At 52.9% G+C, this 22432-nt stretch overlaps 2 protein-coding genes across 2 annotated transcripts in view; both read left to right on the top strand.

The window, feature by feature from the left end:
• The first annotated feature begins 403 nt into the window (after positions 1-403).
• Positions 404-10223, top strand: LOC119110470 (co-chaperone protein daf-41). The gene is made up of 4 exons (XM_037234307.1): positions 404-563; positions 7151-7337; positions 8470-8661; positions 9196-10223. Exons 1-4 carry the CDS (start codon positions 535-537, stop codon positions 9316-9318), a joined length of 531 nt encoding a protein of 176 aa, XP_037090202.1. The 5' UTR covers positions 404-534; the 3' UTR covers positions 9319-10223.
• Positions 10224-17026: 6803 nt separating this feature from the next.
• LOC119109761 (uncharacterized) overlaps positions 17027-22432 on the top strand; it is a 74303-nt gene continuing 68897 nt past the window's right edge. The window contains exon 1 of the mRNA XM_037233512.1: positions 17027-17071. Coding sequence (XP_037089407.1) covers positions 17027-17071 — 45 coding nt within the window. The remainder of the gene's footprint in view (positions 17072-22432) is intronic.

Genomic DNA, 22432 nt, shown 5'->3' with positions numbered 1-22432 from the left:
AGAAAATAGTATATGACGGCGCTTTGTCACAACTTTCAAGGTAACAGAGTTTTACTGCAGTACAATTCTTTTGCCGAACTGGCATAATATCCAGATCTTTAAGAATAGAGTTAGACTCTTTCGGAGAGGTTACGGCCCTTCCAAAGTCAAGATCGCCAAGGCAGGATGTATCGAAGCTGTTTCGTTATTGTTATTCCTCAGCAGCAAACACCATATTGTTGATCCTGGAATCTCCCAACTCTCAGCTTGGAACTGTCGCTGTTTCTTATCTCTACGTACTATACTCCGCAGATTTTAAAACAAATCGGTACTAAACACCATACCCCTCTTAGTATAAATTCGTACTAAATATTCTCGAGGACGCGCTCAACGCGCAGAGAACATTCTAGAGGGCATTACCGGCATTACATCCCGCCGCGTGGGATATCGCGGGGCAACGTTTGGTTCGCGCGGTGATCGTCGCCGGGCTGTAGAATATCCGCGTGACGAATTGGGGTTTTCGGCTGCACTGCGAAGCGTCACTGGCCGCGTGTTATGGTTACCGCGGAAATGGCAAGCACAGGGTGAGTAAGATTGTGTGCTTAAGCGAATGTAGTGGGAGAGCAAGGATGGGCCTGTTTGGCGGATAAGGTGATAGGTATAGACCAAATTGAAGTGGAACTTCATTTTAGTTATAACTTAATGGGTGTGAGTGTGCTGTTGTCACGATTCTCTGCTGATCATTACCTTGGTATTCGTCATAAGGTACATTCAAGAAATACTTTGCATTGTATTGGGTATCTTCTGTGACAGATCTACTAGTAGCTATGGTGGCAAAGTCTTGCAAGTAAAAGGAATGCTGTGCTGGATGTTTGCTTTTGACATTTACCATGTAGAAAAATATATGCTGCATTCAGCAATGTGATGTCAAGCCAAATTAGTTTGGATTTTCAAATTATTTCTGCTTGAAAAATTTGGAGAGTATTTTTGCCTTAAACTGCTTAGGATCAAAGCTTCTCAAAACCTTGGATGTTTTTGCACTGAAATTGGTCATGATTATTCCATATTATGGGTTATTAAATATACCCTGCATGCACCATCACCATTGCTGGGATGTCACTGCTGTGTTGGACATGTTCAGCATAACTGCTCATGGTGCTCACTGGATTGTCAAGCATGCATTTTTTACTCAGTTGATGACAAGAGGCAGGTGGCATCATGGGAAAAAGCAGCATATATGATCATGCCAGACATACATATCTGATCATGGTCCAATTAGGATCCAAGCCTGCTTGTTTGTCCTGATGCATGCCTAAGGTTTGCTTGAAAGTTCTTGCTGAAATATTCTAACTATATGGATACACAAGAAAGCTGTGATTTATGACTACTACTACTACTTTTCATCAACAAAAGGGAAAAAGTAACTTGTGTTGTCCAGCATAGACATGGGAAAGAAGGTAAATTATGTCACTGTCCCATGTGATGAAAAGTCCATGTAGTATCAAAAGCAAACTGACAGGTGGGATAGTGTTCTCAATGGACATCACACAATTCCCATAGCTCCCTGAGAGTGAGGCTGGAATACTCATTTTTACACAGCATATAATTGACTGCATTTCCCTTGCATTGGGCCTTTGGTTTCCTTTGTATTAGCTATGTTTTTTTGCCTGAGTTGGCAATCATAGAGCTAGATGGAAAATTTATCAAATGTAATCCATGTGGCTATTAAAGTAACAGGCTATACTAGTTGTTTGTAACTTGTGTTTTATATGTGGTTTTCTAGTGTGAGAAGTGTGTATTTGTAAGCTCTGGTGGATGCAATAGTGTTGTATAGCTGTGCACTGAGCCATCAACATAAAGTACCCATTGATTATTAATGGGATGCATAGTATGGTATCTATGTGAGATCCTGCCAGTATGGCCAGATTACTCTCTTGGTTTGCAATCACAGGGTACTTGCATCAGATAACCTTGGAAAGCTTTGGGCACATAATTTATTTGGTGGAAACAAGTCAACAAGTGATATGACAGTGGGGAATTACCTATCCTGGATGAAAATTCTTAGAATAGAGTTTACAGGACTTGAGGAGCTATGGAGACCAAACTATGTGTATGTTTAGCAAATATTCTCCTTAATACTTCATTGTGTCATTATACTTCCCACAACATTCATTAGGAGCCAATTGATGGCTGTTATATCTGGAAATTGTGCTCACAAATGCCAGATATAGACAACTCATCAATTATCTTTTTCTTGGTGAATAGAATGTGGCCAGTAGAATGGCAGCATCTTAATGATTATATGGCACCATGGATGCCATGATGACATTGAAAAAGTCTCCTATTATTAGTCTGGATGCCTCCACATGTGTGTGTAGCTCAGAAACTACAGGGGCTTAGGTGCTCAGAAGGACAAGGCTGGGACCTGTACTGAATAATCTTCAGAATGGTCATTTCAGTTCAAAACTCAGAAATGTGAATGCCCCCTGTAAGAAGCAAACATCTAGGATAAAAATGTGACCAACTTACCTCAACAAAGAGGTTATAATTTGAGCCTGAACCAAATGATGAAAGATATTTTGGCTACAGTAAGAACTAAGTTTTCACAGCAGATGCTGAAAATTTGCTACTTAAGGTCATATAAATTTCAGTGTGGAGTCAAAATGATCCAGAAAATAGATAAGCGAGTAGCATTAGCCTTATCTGGAAAAACCAGGAGAATGGAGATATAGTTGGTTGATTTTTTTGCCAACATGCCTTTCTCAAAACAATAGCAGAATATTACCTAAAGATAAGAAGTATAACTTTCTCAAAATGATAGCAACCAATCTTCTGCTATTGTTTTCAGAAAGGCATGTTGCCTGAAATATCAACCTAACTATATTTCCATTCTCCTGGTTTTTCTGAGGAATAAGGCTAATGCTACCATCTTATCTATGTGTCTAATGTTCCTCGCTAATGCACTGAGCAACTTATGTTATCCAGCGAATGTTTAGGAAGGGCTCAGCAAATTTTGAGGAAGGACCCAACAGCTGTTTGAGATGGTATCTGAGGCATCACTGGAACAGCTCCTCAAGTCTTCCCTTCTAAGTCACCTGAGACCTCCCACATGACAGCCTGTCAGACCCTGCCCGACGAATTGAGCCACCAAGATATTCTCCTTGGCTGTGGTCCCTTAGCTTTTTTCTGGAACAGGTTTGAACTATCTTGGTATGATGAAGCTTTTGTTATGCACATTACTGTATTGTTATTTAATTTTAACTGTGAGTTCTGAAGTCCTCATTTGTATGGCTCACAGCTACAGCCGTCTTGTTGAGCTAATGTCAAGTTCATTTGGGTTCAGGCATGGTTTCATTTCATGTTGAATATGCACTCGACGCCACTTGCTCCCACATAATGTAACTTGGAGCAGGTGTCCCCCCTAGGCCACGTCATGTTCACTGGTGGGCCATTCCAGGACAAAACAGCAAAAAATTCCGAATTTTGCACCCCCTCAATGTTTAAAAAAAGATGAAACTTCGTTAATGGGTAGTCTGAGGCTCTGAAGAGGACTGTACCAATATTATATCTCGCCAAACAACGGTCACTGAGTTGTAGCCTCGGGCAGTTTTTGAGAAGTCTTGCTGCAAACCCTTCTTTGATGGCCCATAACTTGCAGCGGAATGGCTTAAATCCCATAAACGTATGCATGAGTGAACTTGCAATGATGCGACAAAACTTGGGGCAATCTCGAAATGCTTGATTCTTGAGATTTCTTGTTTGTGATGTAGTGACCCTTTCTTACGTGAAATATCTTGGCTTTGGCACGGAAAGATATTTATTTATCTGGACGTCAAATACACTTCTATCCATAACCTTGCCATAAATATATCAATAATGACTTACCTATGAAGTGCTTTTTTGAGCCTCGCAAAAGTGTGTATAGGTGGCGCTTCGAACACTATCTCCGCATTGAATGAAGGTATCGATGTGCTGTCAGTGTCAGTCGATTGTTTACATTATTCTAAGCGATAAATGTAATAATAAGCAGTGTATGCTCCTCTCGATATCTCTGAACTGTGTGGAGAAAGGTATCGAGATGCGGTTAATGACAATTTATTGGATAAGTGATTCTGAGCAAGCATCTAGGCATGCTTAGATTCTAGTTCAAGATCAAGATCATTGGTAAGATCGTGTACACAGATTGAGTAGTTCTACCGAAGGGGAGCGCTTAGCGGCATTATCCTGCTGTGCTTTATGAATGTTTCTGACGCATCGGAAACAGTCAGTGCAAGGCCGGACTCATAAGATGACCGAGGATGGGGTCATCTCACTTAATGTGAAGCAGAAGCTGCTGTCACTGTTCCAGTTGCTGCACGCTCATGTCGGCACAAAATGAAAGTTGGTCACGAGGAATGTATTTCACACACCAGGATGCACCTCCCCTGGACTACAGCGCTGTTGACTGTTGCAACAATGCAACAATACAGTACAATATAGGTAACTGTTGTGTTTTACGATGCTCAAATCAAACATCGACATGTGCACAGTGCAGCGTGTTTCTAGAGACCAGTGACCGCCGACTTCCGTAGTGAGGGGATTCGGCGACAGAGCCCAGCCAAATGCCTGCAGTCGCTACATGCTCACTAGTAATTTTTACTTCCCTTCCGCCGTGGTCTGTAGACAACTCGCGAACGAGTGTAGTCTGAAGGATTCATGGGCGAGAGTCGGCGAAATTGCGTGTGCCTCTCACAGTAACGGTCCTGTCAGACCGACCACTCAGGGTCAATGGTAGCTTTCGTCATCGCTTCAGGTCAGCGTTGAGCGTCTGTTGCAGCTTCCTCTTCAGAGAGATGTTTGATGTTTGAGCTTTCTGACCCGTGCCGCCCGTTTTTGTCCCGGGTTCACCCTTTTGTAAATAGAAATCGGTGGTGTTGATGCTTTCATATGCAGATAAAACTAGGCACGTCTGCATATTTAGTGCACTTTGACAAAACTGCTCCTGCAGATACATTTGTAGAAGGTATTGACAAACCGTATTCCGCGGATAATCGAATTTTCTACTTTCGGTGCAGCAGTTAGCGCCGTCCTTTCACATTGGGTCAGATTTTCAAGTAATAATCAGCAACTAATAACTGCGCGGAGACGCGAAAACAAACACATACGAGGACATTTAAGGCGCAAAGGTCGAACGCTATATAAGATTAGCACTACATTTCTTGCCCCTTAAGGTTATGATGCGAGGCCGATGTTTACGATCACGTTAAACTCGCTACACGTTTATCATTTAGATAATAGGCATTTAGGCGTTGTCTCATAACATATCAAACCGCTTTGAAACCAGTTGCTGGAAAAAGACGACATTGAACGCTTGCTTTGGCCGGTGGCGACATCTAGAAACAGCGTCACTGACTCGGTGTCTTGCCGGCTGACACTAGCTTCCAAAGACGAGCCGACCCATCCAGTTGATTCGGCATCACCTTTGCTTGAATCGCTTGATTGAAGCATGACAGAAATTGAGCCGCTTCCTGTTAGTGCTGGCGGGCTGTTCGGGCCCTATGTTAGCATTATCCGACGATTTATGCGTATCACGTCATAAGCTGTAAGTCTTGGGTCATTATACTCTGGATGAGTTGATCGGATGGTTTTACCAATTCTTTCGCTGTTTTGCTCTTGTGCCACAAGTAAGAGTCGCAGCAAAAATGTGATTGGCGCGGTATCTCGCAAATTCAAAGCACTGCTCTTTGCCCGTTGCTCCAACACTTCACAGTCTGGTCGCCAACTGACCACGGCTGCGCATTTCCCTTTGTTCGAGAACGACTGCGTTATGTCTTCGACGCGACGGTCGGTGTCCCACATTCGCTCCCCTTGACCATTTTGCCATTTTGCGGAACGTGGCTAAAGACGGGCGTCGCGAGGCAGACCCCATGCCCACTTCCCAAGCACCGTGGCGGCATCGGTACGCGAATGGGATGCTTCTGCTCACATTTTCTGCCCTATGAAGCCATCGAACAGCTTTGCTAATGTACCTAAACAAAACGCAAGCAAAAACAATTTATTGATGTTTGGCCCGGAATATGCCTTTGGCATTGGCCTCCGGTTATGCAGTCGTACTAAATTTATTGCCAAGAGTCAAGTATAGAATCGACTGGCGTTGACCGCATGTCGATATCTCTTTTCAGTTAAGAGATATGTGAATATAGCGTTCTAAGCGCCACTTATGCGCACATTTGTGGGTCTGCCCCATTGCAAGCTCATCGATGTATAGTTGAATGGGTTATGAATCGCTCCACTGCAAGTTATGGGCCATCAAAGAAGAGTGCAGCAAAACCTCTTAAAACTGCCCGAGGCTCTACCTCAGCGACCGTTACTCGGATGAGTCATAAGATTTGCGCAGACGTCTTCAGGGTGTCAGATAGCAGTTCAGAAGACCACCTGCACTTATTCTGAAACCTGAGGGTGTGCGGCCGTGGTTGCATTGCCCTGGAATCCCCCAGGTACCAAGTGAATTCAGTGATAGTGAATTATCATGACCACTATGAGAGACTTTACATATGACAGATGTCATCAACATCTCGTGCCAGTGTCTCAGGTGAAAAATAAAAGGAACACTGTTTTTAATATTCTATCTTCTCCTTCTTCAAAATGTGCCATATACAGGATTTTGTCCAACAGACGCTTAAATCGTGTGATTACACAGCGTCCACGTTCGAAAGATGTTTGTAATGGACTGGGCATGCCACGCATGACAGCCTTTTCTTGGTCGTACATTTTTAAGTACAAATTTATATATATATATATATATATATATATATACATATAAATGTGTATTTATATTGGTATGTATATATTAAAATTAGCTGCAAAAACTGTCAGTGTCATTCTCAGAATGGCTCAGAAGTTTTCAAAGACACAACTGGGTCCAGTGTCCCAACTAGCTTTTCAAATTCATCTGTTAGAAATGTTGGCAAAGTGCTCAGATTGGTGTCAAAGATATTCAACATGAAATCGAGATTTCAGATCCCAGACAGCTGTGGCTTTTTACGTGCGTCCTCTGAGGCCCCTGGCTGCTGGGGTTTAAGGTGCACCTGACCTTTGTCCGAGCTGGGCAGATCTGAAGACATGTGCGTCAGTGGTACGCGGGCTCCCGCCCTGCACGTTACTGTCGCGTTCATTGCTGTCTCTGTTTCAGAATCATCCATCCACCAGTGACTTGGGCGCAAAGAAACAATCTTATCTTCCTTACGATAAATGTGGAAGATGTCAAGGACGCAGATATCAAGGTGGAAGAAAGCCGTTTGCACTTCAAGGGAACAGGGGGTTCTGACAAGAAGACCTATGAAGCGGACATGGAGTTTTATGGATCAATAGACTCTGAAGTAAGTTACAACGCTGTTGGCGTCATGGTGATCTCAGCCTTAGTTGTGACTGGTAAGAACGTCTTTGCATCGTGTTTAACTGAAAAACCAGGGAAAGTGTTGTTTATTGTTTCATAGCTATATAGTAGCTCTTTTACACGCTTTTATTCGGAGAAGGCGTTCTATTAGGCATTACATTATTGAAGCTGTAGCTCATTGATAATCTTTGTCTGCTGCTTAAAACAAAGTCTGAAGAAACGGGCAACGTTAGCGATCTTTTGCCATCTGCAATTTAGCAATATAACAGTATAACATGTTTTTATGATCTGGTGTGGTATTTACCATACTTAATCCCAGTGACTTTTTTCCCGTGGTCCGAAACGGGGCAAATAACTGTTGTGTTTTCATATTTTGAAGTTAATTTTCGGACTAGTTTCAATCATTTCTTTCACACTGTTTCATCGCTATTCGATTTCACCAAAATACTTTGCTTGCCGGATTCTTTGCACTGCGTGGTATCTGTCCTGTTTCGTTATCCGGTATTTGCGTTTGGATATACATTGCAGTCAGCTGCGTTATCGGTATTTGCAGCCGTTCCAATTTGTTGCTTGTTCCAGGCAGCCCGGTATCTAGTGATAAGCTTTTATTTCTGCTTTGCTATCTGCCGCTGCTTCGGTCTGGGGTCGCCATTTGGGCTTATTTTGTGAGCAGGTATTGCTTCACGAAATCGTCCCAGTGTGGACAAAGCCAAACTCGAACTGTCCGGGAAATATCCCTACCTCACAACCTGTCCGGAATACTCGTGCCACAACACTCGGAGCGTCGCACCGGGCAGTCATCAAAGTTCGGTGTGCCATCGGCCTAGGAATTTTCAACTTTTGATATAAAGCCGCCCGCCTCTGTTCTCTGCGAAGACAAGCCGTCGTGTTATGGTTCAGGTTTCGAGGGGTTTCGCACGGTTTGTTGCAATTCGCAGTATTTGGAGGAGATATTACATTTGGCACATCAGCAAAGTTTGGCTACGTACGTGGCTGGCAGTGATGTAAATGTAAGAGCCGACACCGAGCGTTCAGTAGTGTTTGTTGAGTGGTGCGATGCGCACCGGATGTTGGTCGAGCGCCCGAGTCGTCACCTGTTCTCTATGTCGCTACAGACCTCTAAGCAGCAGATCTCGGACCGAAACATCCAGCTGGTGCTGATGAAGAAGGAGGAGGGGCCGTACTGGCCGCGTCTGCTCAAGGCGACTTCCAAGATGCATTGGCTCAAGGTTGACTTCGGCAAATGGAAGGACGAGGACGACAGTGAGGACGAGGATGGCGCCGGGAGCGAGATGAACCTGGAAGCGGTGAGTGGTGTGGTGCGGTTCTCACGTCCCGCCGAAAACGAGATGAACCTGCAGGCGGTGAGTGGTGTGGTGCGGTTCTCATGTCACACCGAGAACGAGATGAACCTGGAGGCGATGAGTGGTGTGGTGCGGTTCCCATGTCACACCGAGAACGAGATGAACCTGGAGGCGGTGAGTGGTGTGTTGCGGTTCCCATGTCACTGACTTTGTACACACCTTGTGGTTGTTCGGATTGGCGGTCCATTCAGCCTGCCCCTTGCAATTTGTGTACAGTAACGGTAGTGTACAACAACGGTGGGTGATCGCGGTCCCTTAGAATATTTCTGTTTGCTGGCGCTCGACCACGTTCGGCGAAGGCAGTCGCTGACACATGCACGCCTGTGCTGGAACTGCGACCCTTGTACCATTGGGACACTGCCTCGAGTTCACAGCGCCTGTCACCGGCTGTTACACGAGCTGAGCACACACCGCCCATCTCCGGCACTGCCACGCTGCTCAGTCGTCTCGTAACCGCCCACTGTTGCCCTGCCGCAGATGATGAAGCAGATGGGAGGGCTGGGCGGAGCCGGCGCCGGCGGTGACGGCGCCAAGCCCAGCATGGACGATCTCAGCGACTCGGACTCGGACACGGGGGAGCTGCCGGACCTCGAGGAATGACCGGGACCCGGCTAGTGTCTGTCCTGCGTGGATGTCGGTACGAGCGGCGGCGGACCACCGGTGGCGGCTAGACCAAGCCAGCCACACATATTTTGCTTTTGTCATTAATCTCCTGGACCCTCGACGGCGTTTCGTCAAAGTTGATCTCGCGCTTATGTAATGAAGACGTCTCATTCAGCTTGCGTTCATATTGTTTGTTCGGGACGAATGACTTTGTAATGTAAGACTATTCTGTCGTCTGTTGTTCTGTGGCTATCGCTATTGCCGGTGTCTTTTGCTAATCAGGCGCAAGGAAGTAGAGCAAGAGAGCCAACGATCTCTGGCCCGTCTATTAACCATCGCTTCATGGGCGGTGTCAACGAACTAAATTGTCAGTTGAGATTCATGCCGCGAGATGGCACCTGAACTAGTCACGTGCGGTGGCTTAATACAGTGCCGAGTTGATTACTAAGGCAGGCAGGCTTTTCACGAATGCGATGTCATCGCTTTACGTGAGAGGCTACGTCATTGTTCTCCGGAACTACAGCGTGGTGGGCGGGACTTCTCTGACAACTTCCGTCCTCCTGGGATCACCATCACGTTCGTCACGGCATGTTACCCTTGCCCGTGCCCCCGCAGGTGCCACCGCGGCGCCGCCGCCGCCGCCGCGGCTGCCCTCCCGACGTCGGCGGCGCGCGATAACTGCCGGCGGCCGGCCGGCCGGCCGTGATGGCGTCCGCGGCTGGCTGCCGGCGCGTCCGTTGTGATAGGTGTCCCCAGTTCGCTTGTGTTGGCGGCTGTGTTGGCAGTGCCGCGTGGCCCAGGAGGATGCACTGTGCCGTGCTCGGGTAACTCATACACGGTCCAACTGTACTTGCGCCCACAAGCAGTCTTTTTTATTTGAATAAAATGTGTATGCCTTCGCCTTTGCGTGTTTACAGTGTGCCTGGTGATGTGGAAGTGAGACGAGTGACCTAACTGCGGCTGTGTTCAAGGCCCATGGTATGGGGAGAGGCCCTGGGCTCCAGTTACAGAGGCAATGAAGGTTTGTGGCGGGTGCGTCGGAGTTCATTGGAATCGCTGGCCGCTGGGCGAAGCGGCGGGGTGAAGCTGTCAGCTAATAGGTCCGGGGTCTGAACTAATGAACTCTGGGCAGGGCAGGTGCCGCGCGCCCGGAGTGATAAAGGCGAGCAAAGGTGTCTTGAGACAGTCTGTTCCAGTACACGATTATTTTCATTTGGGAACGCGTTGGCTACTTGGGCCATGTTACTAGATCTAGCTGGATCCTGGAACAGTAAAAGCGATGTCTGGATGTGGTTTTTGGCTTGAATTACTGGACTGCTGATCTGCTCGGAGCAGGAACCTCAAACTTGTGGGGTTCAAGTGTGTGCCGTCAGTCTAGCCTTTGAACGGTGGGAATTCATTGTTGGAGGCTTCCAGAGCCATTATTTCACGATGCCCGTCCTCATTGGCGCGTCATCATCCGCCGCCCAATATCAGCTGCAAGGACTGACGCCGCTCAGCTCGGTAGAAACTGCAACACCGGGCCTGGAAATTCTTGCTCGCAAAGATCCCGAGCGCATACGCTCAGGCCAGCCATAAATTATGTTTCGCATCTTCAAGTATTTTCAACCCACCCTACCTCCGGTTACGCTCTGGTTACGCTGGATAAACCCCCATCCCCTTGGTTACTCTGTGTTAAACGTAACATCCCGAGAAGCAAGATCTGAGTACATCCCGAGAAGCAAGTCTGACGCGTAATTAAGCTGGGGGTGCGATGTAAATAACGAGCGTGTTCCTTGCCATCAGTGAAAGTGGTCCTAGCGGTAGGGGGCGTAGGCGGTAAACGGTATCTAGGTTTTAAATATTTGTAAGTTTGTATTTGGTTTACACGGATCGACATGATTCGGAACCACACCTGAACGAGACGTTACGTTGTTTGAAGGGCCCCAACCAAAGCAAGAGGCCCTCTAGCATTCAGGGTGGGCCCTTTGTTGATACAGGACAATCGGGTAAGCACTGTGGGCACCTGATTGACACAGGATTGACCTGATTGCATTGTTGCAGGGGTCACCTCTCCTCTCCGTCCCTCCATACATAACAGTTTGTGGACAGACTCTCAAAACTGCTTCATCTTGTTTTGTTCACAAGTCGATTCGGTAAGCGGATGAACGTCCTCAAGCAAACTTGTGTTGCAGTTTTTGGCCCTGTGCCGATCCATCCTGGTGAACACTCAAGAGATCGCCTAGCTTTCCCAGTCAGGGGCTCAAGGGCCGGGTAGATTAGGTATCTCCCGGCTGCGACTTTGACGGCACGTGCGCCGGGGACTCCTGGACGATCCGGTGGCCCTCATTGGGACACATTATGCATCGTCCCCTCCCCCTGACGCGGAGACCCCTTTCTGGAGCAGTTTGACCCGAATCGACACAGGAGCCCTCACGAAAGTACTCCTTAGCTGGGATCCAATGACTGGCACAGTGACTCCAGTTCGGCTTCAGCGGGCCCCTCGCTGAACTGTGTTGGAATACGCTTTTGGTGCTGGGGGCTCTGAGCAGTGGCACAGACAGTGGGCGCGGGAGGCACGTGCCCCTTCCCTCTCCCCGCCTTAAGTCCTGTGGGGTCCTTCGGGCCCCTCGAGACACAATAGGGTTTAAGAGGCCGGCCCAAGGTCGCATTCAGGGGTTTCGGCCCGCTGGGCCTTCCCCAAGCAGGGTTCTGAAGGTTCTGAGGTTCTGAAGGGCTGGCTGTAGGTCACACAGAGGACTCCGGTCCGTAGGCTCGTGACCTGAAGTATCAGTCATTCAGCTCACGAGCCTACGGATCAACAGCTGGTTCCGTGTCGGTCTGAACCCTGAGAGCTCATCTCCCAAGCAGAAGCAAGGCCGCGGCCCACGATTTGCATTGGTCGGTGTCCCTGAAACAGTGATCGAGCTGCTGTGCCGGCCAGAGGCCCACAGTGCCTAAACAGGGGTCGTGCGTCAGCAAGTGGCCGTAAGTCCGTCACGAGCTTTGTTTGAGGAGGCCCGAAGAGGGACCGAAGGACCCCTGGGGAGCAAAGACGAAGGGCCCGATTGGACGGCTGGAGGGGCCGAGAGGCCAGAAGGAATGGGCATAGGTCACAATAAGCATGGCCTCCTGCCCGTAAGGCCGCTGTCTCAAATGCCATTCAGAGCGCCGCTTACATTGATTGGGAACCCGTGGGACAGTGCGGGCCTCTATTTCGGCCAGAGACAGCCAACACCGAACTGTCGGCTTCGTGTCGGTCTGACCCTTGAGGGTCCGTTTCCCAAGCACAAGCAAGGCTGTGCTTTGCATTGGTCGCGTTCCTGAAACAATGGGGCTATGTATCGGCCACGGCACCCACAGTGGTCCTGTGTCGGCAAGTGACCCGAGTTTCCAGGATCCGCGTTTGAGGGGACTCGAAGGGGGCCTGAAGAGCCCCCCGGAACCAAAGATCAAGGGCCTGATTGAAAGGCTGAGGGGCCCGAATGGTTGGCTGTAGGCCACATTGGGAACCCCCGCCCGAAGAGGTATGAGCTCAAATGTCAGTTAAAGGGCCCCTTGCACCGATCGGGGACCTCTCAGACAGTGCGTTCCTCTGTTTCGGCTAGAGATCGCCAAAACCGAACACCCAGCTCCGTTTCGGTCTAAGCTCTGGGGGCCCATTTCCCAAGCAGAGACAAGGCCGGGTCCGCTATTCGCATTAGTCGGAGCCTCTGCAACAATGCAGGGCTCCTGTGTCAATCAGGCGCCCACAGTGCCTAATCGAGTGTCCTATATCAACAAGGGGCCTATCCCGATTGCTAGAGGGCCTCTTGCTTTGGTTGGTGGCCTCTAACAATGAAAGGAAACATGAGAACATGCGATGAGTCTTCATTGAGGCAATGGAAGAGTCCTGTGTTAGTCAGGGCCCCTCAGTGCCGAAAGGTGGGCCCTCCAACCCAATGCCGACATGGACCCGCTTCTGTCTTACTGGTAGGGGCCCGTTAAGCCGAACTGGGAGCTATGTGCCAATTATTGGACCACCTGCGGCGATCAGGACTCTTGTTGCGTCAATGTGGGTTCCTGCGTCTATCCGGCATCAAGTGCACAGGTCAGAAGCCTTTTGCGTCCGGGAGTGGACCAATGTGATATCATGCACCTTTCTAAGGGGCTCCGGGTCGATCAGGGGACCCCAGCCCCTGTATCGTCAGAATGACAACCGGAAGGCACCCCGCGCTGGGACGGAATGGCCCTTCAACCCATGGACGGGGTGATAATGTGCCCTGCATGGTTCTACTCAAGGAGAGCTTTCGCCTGCATAAAGTAAGAAACTTAATTGGTGTTGAATAGGGTGGGTTCAAATAATTTAAAAAAGTCAACCCATGTTTGCCTAGCGGTGTTCATTCCTTTGCAGAATAGAGTTGTGCAACAAATCCCAAAGAGAAAATTCCGAGCCTGTGCAATCTCGGGAGCAAAAACAGCGATGGCCGCTGTTGCAGTTTTCGCAAAGCACAACGGCGTTGACCATCGTTAGTTAGACCAGGCAGTGGGTGCCGTGTACACCAGATCGACCGTCTTGAAACGATGCTTCCAAAAGTCTCAAGGCAAGTCCGCACTCCTAAAAATTAGACTGGGGCATATCTTTTTACAATTTTGTGGTTATAACCAGACAGATGAATGGTTAAAACAACGCGAAAAAATAGAGGCATTTTACCTTTAGTCTGCCAATTCCACCACCATATTTTCGGCATCCATTAACAACGCCTAGTATTAGCTACAGGGCAGAAACCGAACAGCCTACTGCGACTGCAACGCCGGGCGTCAAGGTTTTTGTCGCCAAGATTTTCGAGCGTGCATACTCAAAAACACTCTACACTTCTTCTCACAAATGTATTCTGAATGAAAGCTGAAAATTGCTGGGCAAAAACATGTGTTGGCCATGTTAATGCAAGTTATTGGCCCATTTCAATCTATAATATACGTTCACGGCTTCCTCAACTGCTCTGCGGAGTCGCGACCGAAGTTCCGGCAAAGCTCCTGCGTTCTTTCGGTTTAGAAGTAGTCGATGAATCATTGTGAAATGAAGAGCGCCGGTGGTTGATTTGTTCCATGCTGGCGCTTACCGCACGATTTATTCAGCTCGGGCCGCTGTGATCACCGACGGCTGACTGTCGGGCCGCTGTGATAACCGACAGCTGACTGTCGGGCCGCTGCGATCACCGACGACTGACTGCCGGACCGCTGTGATCACCGGCGGCTGACTGTCGGACTGCTGCGGTCACCAACGGCTGACTGTCGGACCGCTGTGATCACCGACGGCTGACTGTCGGACCGCTGCGGTCACCAACGGCCGACTGTTGGACCGCTGTGATCATCAACGGCTGACTGTCGGACCGCTGCGGTCACCAACGGCCGGCTGTCGGACCGCTGTGATCACCGAAGGCTGACTGTCGGACTGCTGCGGTCACCTACAACTGATTGTCGGGCCGCTGCGGTCACCAACGACCGGCTATCGGACCGCTGTGATCACCGACAGCTGACGTCGGGCCGTCGCGCTCACCTACAACTGACTGTCGGGCCGCTGCGGTCACCAACGGCCGACTGTCGGACCGCTGTGATCATCGACAGCAGACGTCGGACCGTCGCGCTCACCTACAACTGACTGTCGGGCCGCTGCGCGTTCGCAGTTGAAAGGAATACCGCTTTCTGCCCCGCGCGACACAAGGTGGCGGTAGACAGGGAGGACCGAGAAGACTGGGAGGACTTGATGAAACGGCAAGACCGGGAAGACTAGGCAGACCGGGTGGACCAGGAGGATCGCGGAGACCAGAAGGACCCGAACGACCGGGAGGACCGAGCGGACCGGATGGACTGAGAGGGCCAGCCGAACCGGATGGACCGAGCGGACCGGGAAGACGGGGTGGGATGGGGGGGGGGACCTCTCGGACCAGTGAGCCGGGAGGACCCAGTCTAGGACTGCACGTCCAGCACCAATCAGGCGCCGGCGCTTGACCGGTCTCGTAGCTGCGCCGCTGAAGCCCGCGGTCACTGCGCCGGCGCACGGCCGCGGCGGCGGCTAGGGCACGCTCCCACCGACAGCGGACGGCGTACCAAATGGAAGCCCGTAAGAGGTTCCCACGGACCTCGGCTCTTGCACCCGAGGGTTCCCCTCCCCGAGGGCAGGTCCCATGGCCAGAGGCAGGCTTGGATTAGGTTACCACTAGAGCCGTTAATATGTTTTATGGGAAAGGGAAGAGTGGGGCAACACTGGTGCCAGCAATTGTCCCGCTATGTTTGTGGTGGTCAAGTACACCAAAAGGTGTTACAGTAAAGTACACCAATTAAAGATAGGGAGTACACCAAATATATTTTCACATCTTCCCCTTAATCGTAGAATGCTGAAAGATCCCAAATAGTAAATGATTGGCACGGATCGATATGATTTAGTATGAGAGCATTCGCAAATTAGGTGTGTTCATCTGTGAAATCACCTGCCGCTTCACCCGGATCCATCGAAGGATAATCAGCCGATATGATATGGTGTGACTTGGGTAGGCGATGGCACAGTATTTCCACTCCATGACTTCACGCTGCTCTTTTACCGTTGCGATTTGTCCCAACTTGCTTTTCCATCGTGCGATATAGTCCTTTATTCCATGCAAACCGTCCAAGTTATTGTAATAGACCGGACTGAGTAAGCAACAGTCCAGTCCGGCCGCTCGGCCTGGAGGTCCCGCAGCGCGTCCTCCGCCCACCCGGCCGCCGCGCCGGACGTGATCACGTCTGGCACGGGGTCACTGCTATTGACCCTGCCGGTTCTCCTTCGTTTCTCCAGCGTTCGTCCCACTTAAGCGCGTCCGGCGGCCGGCTCGCCCGCCGCCATGAGCGCGCCAATAGTGGGTCAGTAAACCGAGCAACAGCGCCACGACGGCGCGGCGGCCGCCGGCTGAACTAGTGCACCGCCAAGCTCCGATTCACGTGTAGTGGAGCGCCGGACGCACAGGAGGTGGCACGCGGGGTCCTCGCGTATGGAGAGCGGTGACTTGGCAGTGACTTGTAGGCGCTGGACTCCGATGAAACTCACGGGGAGGCTTCAGACCGCTGAGCTGAGATGGTAGTTGTTCGTGACCTGTGACACCAGGCCCAGGACCCGTCCTCCGCCGAAACATCCGTGCTGCTGCCCGGTCGAGCGGACACCACGCACTGGCCGCCCCCGCCGCGCCGCGCCGGCAGCAACGCACACGTCCGTGCCTGAGCGCTTGCACAGCGCCTCGGCGATGCAGCCTGAGGAGCCACGGTGCCTCCGTGACGCAGTTTGAGGAGCCGCGGTGCCTCCGTGACGCAGTTTGAGGAGCCGCGGTGCCTCAGTGACGCAGTTTGAGGAGCCGCGGTGCCTCCGTGACGCAGTCTGAAGAGCCGCGGTGCGACTGACGGGGAACCGGCCGTGGCGAGGCTGCCGCGGGCGGACCTGGATTGTGGCGGGTCAGTGACGCAGACCTGGAGTGTGCCGGGTCAGGTGACGCAGACCCGGAGTGTGACGGGTCAGGTGACGCGGAGTGTGCCGGGTCGCAGTTAGCGAGACGGTGACGTGGGAGTCGGGAGTGCAGTAGAACCGGAGTGTGGTGGGAAGAGTGCGGAGGCGCCGAGTGTACCTGCAGGTGGAGCAGCGCGCGCCAAGCGCGTCCGGGGTATGGGCCGACACAGACGGGACTGCTGCGGCGGAACACGGCAGTGACCCATGGCAAATATGACGGAGCTCATCGACCCGGCACGCTTCGCCGACAGCTTCGGGGTGAGTCTCAATCCAGCCACTGCCACCAGGTGGAGGTGACCTCTAATTGTTCGCGGCGGCCAGGGCGCGTCTTTGTCACTGCGTTACGGTGCTTCGGCTGAAGGGGACGATGAAGTTGATTGAGGCGTCGTAGACGGACAATTACAAAGCAATCAAAGGGATCAATGGCCGTTTATTTCTCGCTCTACGACACTTTAATCAATGTGATCATTTTGTTTTGTAATCTACATCCGGGGTTCAAATTACCTTGACCCGACGCATCAGCATGTCGTGACGGGACGGCACGTTAGAGGAGGGTCAGAGGGCGTCGGTGACCCGACACATCGGCGTGCCGTGATGAGACAGCACGTTAGAGGAGGGTCAGGGGGCGCCGGTGACCCGACGCATCGGCGTGCCGTGACGGGACGGCACGTTAGAGGAGGGTCGGAGGGCGTCGGTGACCCGACGCATCGGCGTGCCGTGATGGGACAGCACGTTAGAGGAGGGTCAGGGGGCGTCGGTGACCCGACGCATCGGCGTGCCGTGATGGGACAGCACGTTAGAGGAGGATCAGGGGGCGTCGGTGATCCGACGCATCGGCGTGCCGTGATGGGACAGCAGGTTAGAGGAGGGTCGGAGGGCGTCGGTGACCCGACGCATCGGCGTGCCGTGACGGGACGGCACGTTAGAGGAGGGTCGGAGGGCGTCGGTGACCCGACGCATCGGCGTGCCGTGATGGGACAGCACGTTAGAGGAGGGTCGGAGGGCGTCGGTGACCCGATGCATCGGCGTGCCGTGATGGGACAGCATGTTAGAGGAGGGTCGGAGGGCGTCGGTGACCCGACGCATCGGCGTGCCGTGATGGGACAGCACGTTAGAGGAGGGTCGGAGGGCGTCGGTGACCCGACGCATCGGCGTGCCGTGACGGGACGGCACGTTAGAGGGGGGTCGGAGGGCGTCGGTGACCCGACGCATCGGCGTGCCGTGACGGGACAGCACGTTAGAGGAGGGTCAGGGGGCGTCGGTGACCCGACGCATCGGCGTGCCGTGACGGGACGGCACGTTAGAGGAGGGTCGAAGGGCGTCGGTGACCTGTACTCTGCGCGTGACCTTGGAGCAGGCATCACGGCCACAGTGCCTCGCCGTATTTGGCGCATCGGATGGCGACTTTGGTGTGATGCCTCGGGCGGAACCGGGCCGCGCGCACCTGTCTATCGCGGCTCATCTATGCATTCCACCTGCGACTGAAGGAGCACCGTAGCCACCTCAATTACCAACAACGCCAGCATTTCCGTGGTATTCAAAACACTTTTCTGCAACTAATTTACCGATAAAAGACCACAAACCTCTGAAATGTGTCTCTAAAGACTACATTTGTTTACCCTGTGTCGGTGAGCGCCATGTCCGCGCCAGCCGAGTTCAAGGGAGCTGGAGCCACCCGCTGGGCGGCCTCTGGCTCCCAGATGGTGCGGCTGGCAGCGCTGCCGGCACCGGCGCGGCGGCCGCTGACCTCGCCTCTGCCGCCGGTGTGCCGCCGACCCTCGGCTCGCTGCCGCTGCCCACCCCAGCCGGCCGCGGCACAGGCCAAGGCAGGGCACCGCCGCACGCCTGTCGTTCCGAGCTCCACCCTCCCCTCCCCGCCACGGACCGCCGCCGCCGCTGAATCCCGCTTCCGGTCTGGTCGTGAGCAGTGGGACGCTTGTCCCGCACGAGTGTGTAATATGCATACAGTATGGCACGTTGTTGTGTTCGGCCGGTGGTGAGGGGCAGAGTCAGGGCGGGACCCCTGAGCGGCACCGGGTCTTTCAGAGCGGGACCGGGCTGGTCAGAGCGGGACCGGGTCTGTCAGAGAGGGACCGGGTCTTTCAGAACGGGACCGGGCTGGTCAGAGCGGGACCGGGTCTGTCAGAGAGGGACCGGGTCTGTCAGAGCAGGACCGGGTCTGTCAGAGCGGCACCGGGTCTGTCAGAGCGGGACCGGGTCTGTCAGAGCGGGACCGGGCCGGTCAGAGTGGCGAGGAGCACTGCTTGGGAGCCGGGGCCGTACCTGTGGCTTGGAGCCCAGAGACAGCGCAGCGTTTAGGCTGGTCGGACTGGAAGATCAACCTGAGCCCGTGTCGGTGCCTACTGACCTACCCCACGCCGGAAACAAACGTTTCAATGATGCCTCTGAGCCGCCGGTTGCTGACATGCTAATTTGGCCTACTTGGTCCCGTACTCCTTTCAAATATTGCTTCCCGTCTGCTTTTGAGTATTTTTGATTCTCCGATAAGACGATCACAAAGGAAAAAACCAAACCAGCGATATCTTTGTTGGTGCTGAAATAGCACTGATGTTCCACATTGTTCCTGTTCTGCCAGCTGCGCCACGAATTGGTACTGGTTAGCACACGTGTTAAGGCTGACCTAGCTACAAGGTCAGGCGCGCCATCACAACCGCCGGGCAATGTCGACGATCCCGCTCCAGGCAGGCCGTCTTGCGGCGCGCCTGCCGTTCCCGCCTGCTAACCACATGTAGCGGTATGTGGACCAGTCGCTGCAGCAAACACGCTGTCCGGCACCGCTGGGCTGCGGTGAAACCCGGTCGCACTACTGCGCCGTCAGCTGACCGAGACGGGACGGTCGGCATGGGCCGTGTGGGGTGGCGTCTCTAACGCAACGCAAGCCAGCAACGCCTAGGCATTCTTGCAACGGGCTTTGCTTGTGTTCTTAACAAGCACAGCCCAGAAAGGAGGCGCTTACCGTGCAAGATCAAGAATACATCCCGGAGGATACCAAGCAACGAACCGCATATTTCAACGGCCAATATATATATATATATATATATATATATATATATGACAAAAATTTTGTAACAGAAGGAAACAGCAGCAGGCCCATGTAGCATAGGAACCAGGCAATTTACTCATGTCCAATTATTTTGTGGGTTAAGAGCGAACCTCACTAACCTCCACCACCCCACCCGCTCACCAGACATACCGATCCAAAGAAGTTCCTTAAACGTTAACCTTAGCCTGGCCCTCACTTTTTAAAGCGTTCCTACCCCTAAAAGTGAAGTAAACGCCTAAATCCCAATGGTAAACGCATTCCAACGCAGGGGGCGTACGCTTGCAGTAACCGCCAGGGACAAATTCTGCCAAGCTGGGCTCTCTGCCAGGCGTCGGTCCGCACCAGCCGGGGACGCGACCGCGTCACACCGTGACACGTGCCATCTGCGGCGCTCACGCCCAGCCGCCGCGTCATCTCCTGTCCCCGATTCGGGTCTGCCGTCTCTATGGACCGCGGTCCCCATTTCTGGGCTCGAATGCGCGTTGAGCAGACCCGCTTCGTCGCCGCGTCATCACGCGCCACGGTCGGCGGCCGCCATCACCATCAGCGTCGGGCCACGTAATGCGTGGAGACCCTGCGGGCCGGTCACATGCGCCGCAGTCAGTAGCGGCGACGATCAGCCCGATCGTCATCCGGGCTCATGCACCTCCTCAGACTGCCGAGACATGCTGTGGCTTCACGCGCAGGTGCGGTGAGCGTGGCGGTGAGCGCCAGCCAGGCAACGAGGTGGCCATGTGTTGGCTGTTTTTGTCGATTGGAACGGGACTGTGCGCGCAGAGGAACGGCGCTGGAGGAGGTGGTCACGCACGATCGGACCCACTCGACGTGAAAGGGGAGAGACGCGACTGACTTTCACTTCCCACCACCGCTTTCGATGTTCCGCGAAGAGAAGATCCCGACCGGTTTTTTTTTGGTTGACGTGTCTGTGTCACACATGGACAAGCAACGTGTGAAGGCTGACGGTGTGGCTGAGAGGTGCGCTGCTCCCACCAGGCAGCGTCATTGGTACCAAGCGGCAGCTGCCGGCGTGGTGTCGCTTGGTTGACCGGCTAAACCACATCTGTTCTTGAAACCGCGCCCGTTGGTGAAATTGCGCCCACCATTGGAAAGATGACATCTGCAGCCGACATCAGCCTAGAGCGGCGCCGTGGGCTCAGTCGCACTCACGGCCGGGCAAACGCTTGGCAAATCTTCTGAACCACATGGCGCCTACCGTCGCCCAGCTGCAGCGGTATGGGCCGCTGTTAGCGGCGTGTCAAGTGTGTCATGTGTCAAAGGACTGCTGGGTCCAGACAGCGGCAGGTGGTGGCCTGGATCGGACCTGTCCCAGTGGTCAGGCGGCAGCCACCGCCCGGTGGCGAGGCCCCGGTGGCGAGGCCCCGGTGGTGAGACCCCGGTGATGAGGCCACGGTGGCGAGGCCCCGGTGATGAGGCCCCAGTAATGAGGCCCCGGTGATGAGACCCCGGTGATGAGGCCCCGGTGATGGGGCCCCGGTGGTGAGGCCCCGGTGGTGAGACCTTGGTGATGAGGCCACGGTAGCAAGGCCCCGGTGATGAGGCCCCAGTAATGAGGCCCCGGTGATGAGACCCCGGTGATGAGGCCCCGGTGATGGGGCCCCGGTGGTGAGGCCCCGGTGGTGAGACCCTGGTGATGAGGCCACGGTGGCAAGGCCCCGGTGATGAGGCCCCGGTGGCGAGGCCCCGGTAGTGAGGCCCGGTGGTGAGGCCCCGGTGGTGAGACCCTGGTGATGAGGCCACGGTAGCAAGGCCCCGGTGATGAGGCCCCGGTGGCGAGGCCCCGGTAGTGAGGCCCGGTGGTGAGGCCCCGGTGGTGAGCCGCCAGTGGACGCCGTGCCTCACCGCCGGCCTGACGCCGACGCTCGCAGAGAAGTCACGTCAGCATGGTACTGGCTGTGGCTGTCTGCCGGCTCGTTTATCGCCGTGTAAGAGGGCCGTGTGAGACCGGATGTTGCATGCCGAACAACGGTGTGAGCTTCTGTTTATGGGTGCCTGATGGATACCTAGTTGTCTGTTGCGTGTTTGCTGCTGTTGCGACTTATGTCGAACCCAGGAGAGCTTAATAGGGAAGTGAGGAGAACGCGTGAGAAACGGATTTGGCAAAGGCATTGATAAAGCTTGTTCAGGCCAATAGACTAGATGAAGCAGTTAAACGTTCACCATTCTAATGGTTTTTGGATTTTTTTGCGTTTTGAGACGCTGGACGTAGAACCGGGGACCGGCCGGTGGTTAAGCGAACAGACACCTGAATTTATGTTCTTACAATGATAATTCAAGGGTTTGTTTAGCGGGTCACGGTGACCGGGCAGTGGTAAATAAATGTCACAGGCTATTGCGGTCATGCGCCATGTAAGGTAACAAGTCGTCGGTAACAGTGACCATGTTGCTCATACCTCATCGAAAACGTAAGCAGGTAATGTCTATTTTCGTTGGCCAGGGTCATGTATGCAGGGGAAGGCAGAAATAACAGCAGTGGCCGCCATATGACGCGAATAACGCTGTGTCAGCCAGCGCCTGCGACGGTGGGTTCACAGGCA

The sequence above is a fragment of the Pollicipes pollicipes genome, unplaced genomic scaffold (assembly GCF_011947565.3).
Source record: "Pollicipes pollicipes isolate AB1234 unplaced genomic scaffold, Ppol_2.1 Scaffold_7231;HRSCAF=8579_pilon_pilon_pilon, whole genome shotgun sequence".
NCBI classification, from domain to species: domain Eukaryota; kingdom Metazoa; phylum Arthropoda; class Thecostraca; order Pollicipedomorpha; family Pollicipedidae; genus Pollicipes; species Pollicipes pollicipes.
This window is presented reverse-complemented; position numbering and strand designations above follow the sequence as displayed.

Bases quoted from the DNA above. Each gene is read 5' to 3' on its own strand.
- LOC119110470 (XM_037234307.1), top strand. From the start codon at position 535: ATGGTTACCGCGGAAATGGCAAGCACAGG. The intron at 7,338-8,469 runs GTAAGTTACAAC...ATGTCGCTACAG, and splicing joins ATGGATCAATAGACTCTGAA to ACCTCTAAGCAGCAGATCTC. The intron at 8,662-9,195 runs GTGAGTGGTGTG...GCCCTGCCGCAG, and splicing joins GCGAGATGAACCTGGAAGCG to ATGATGAAGCAGATGGGAGG.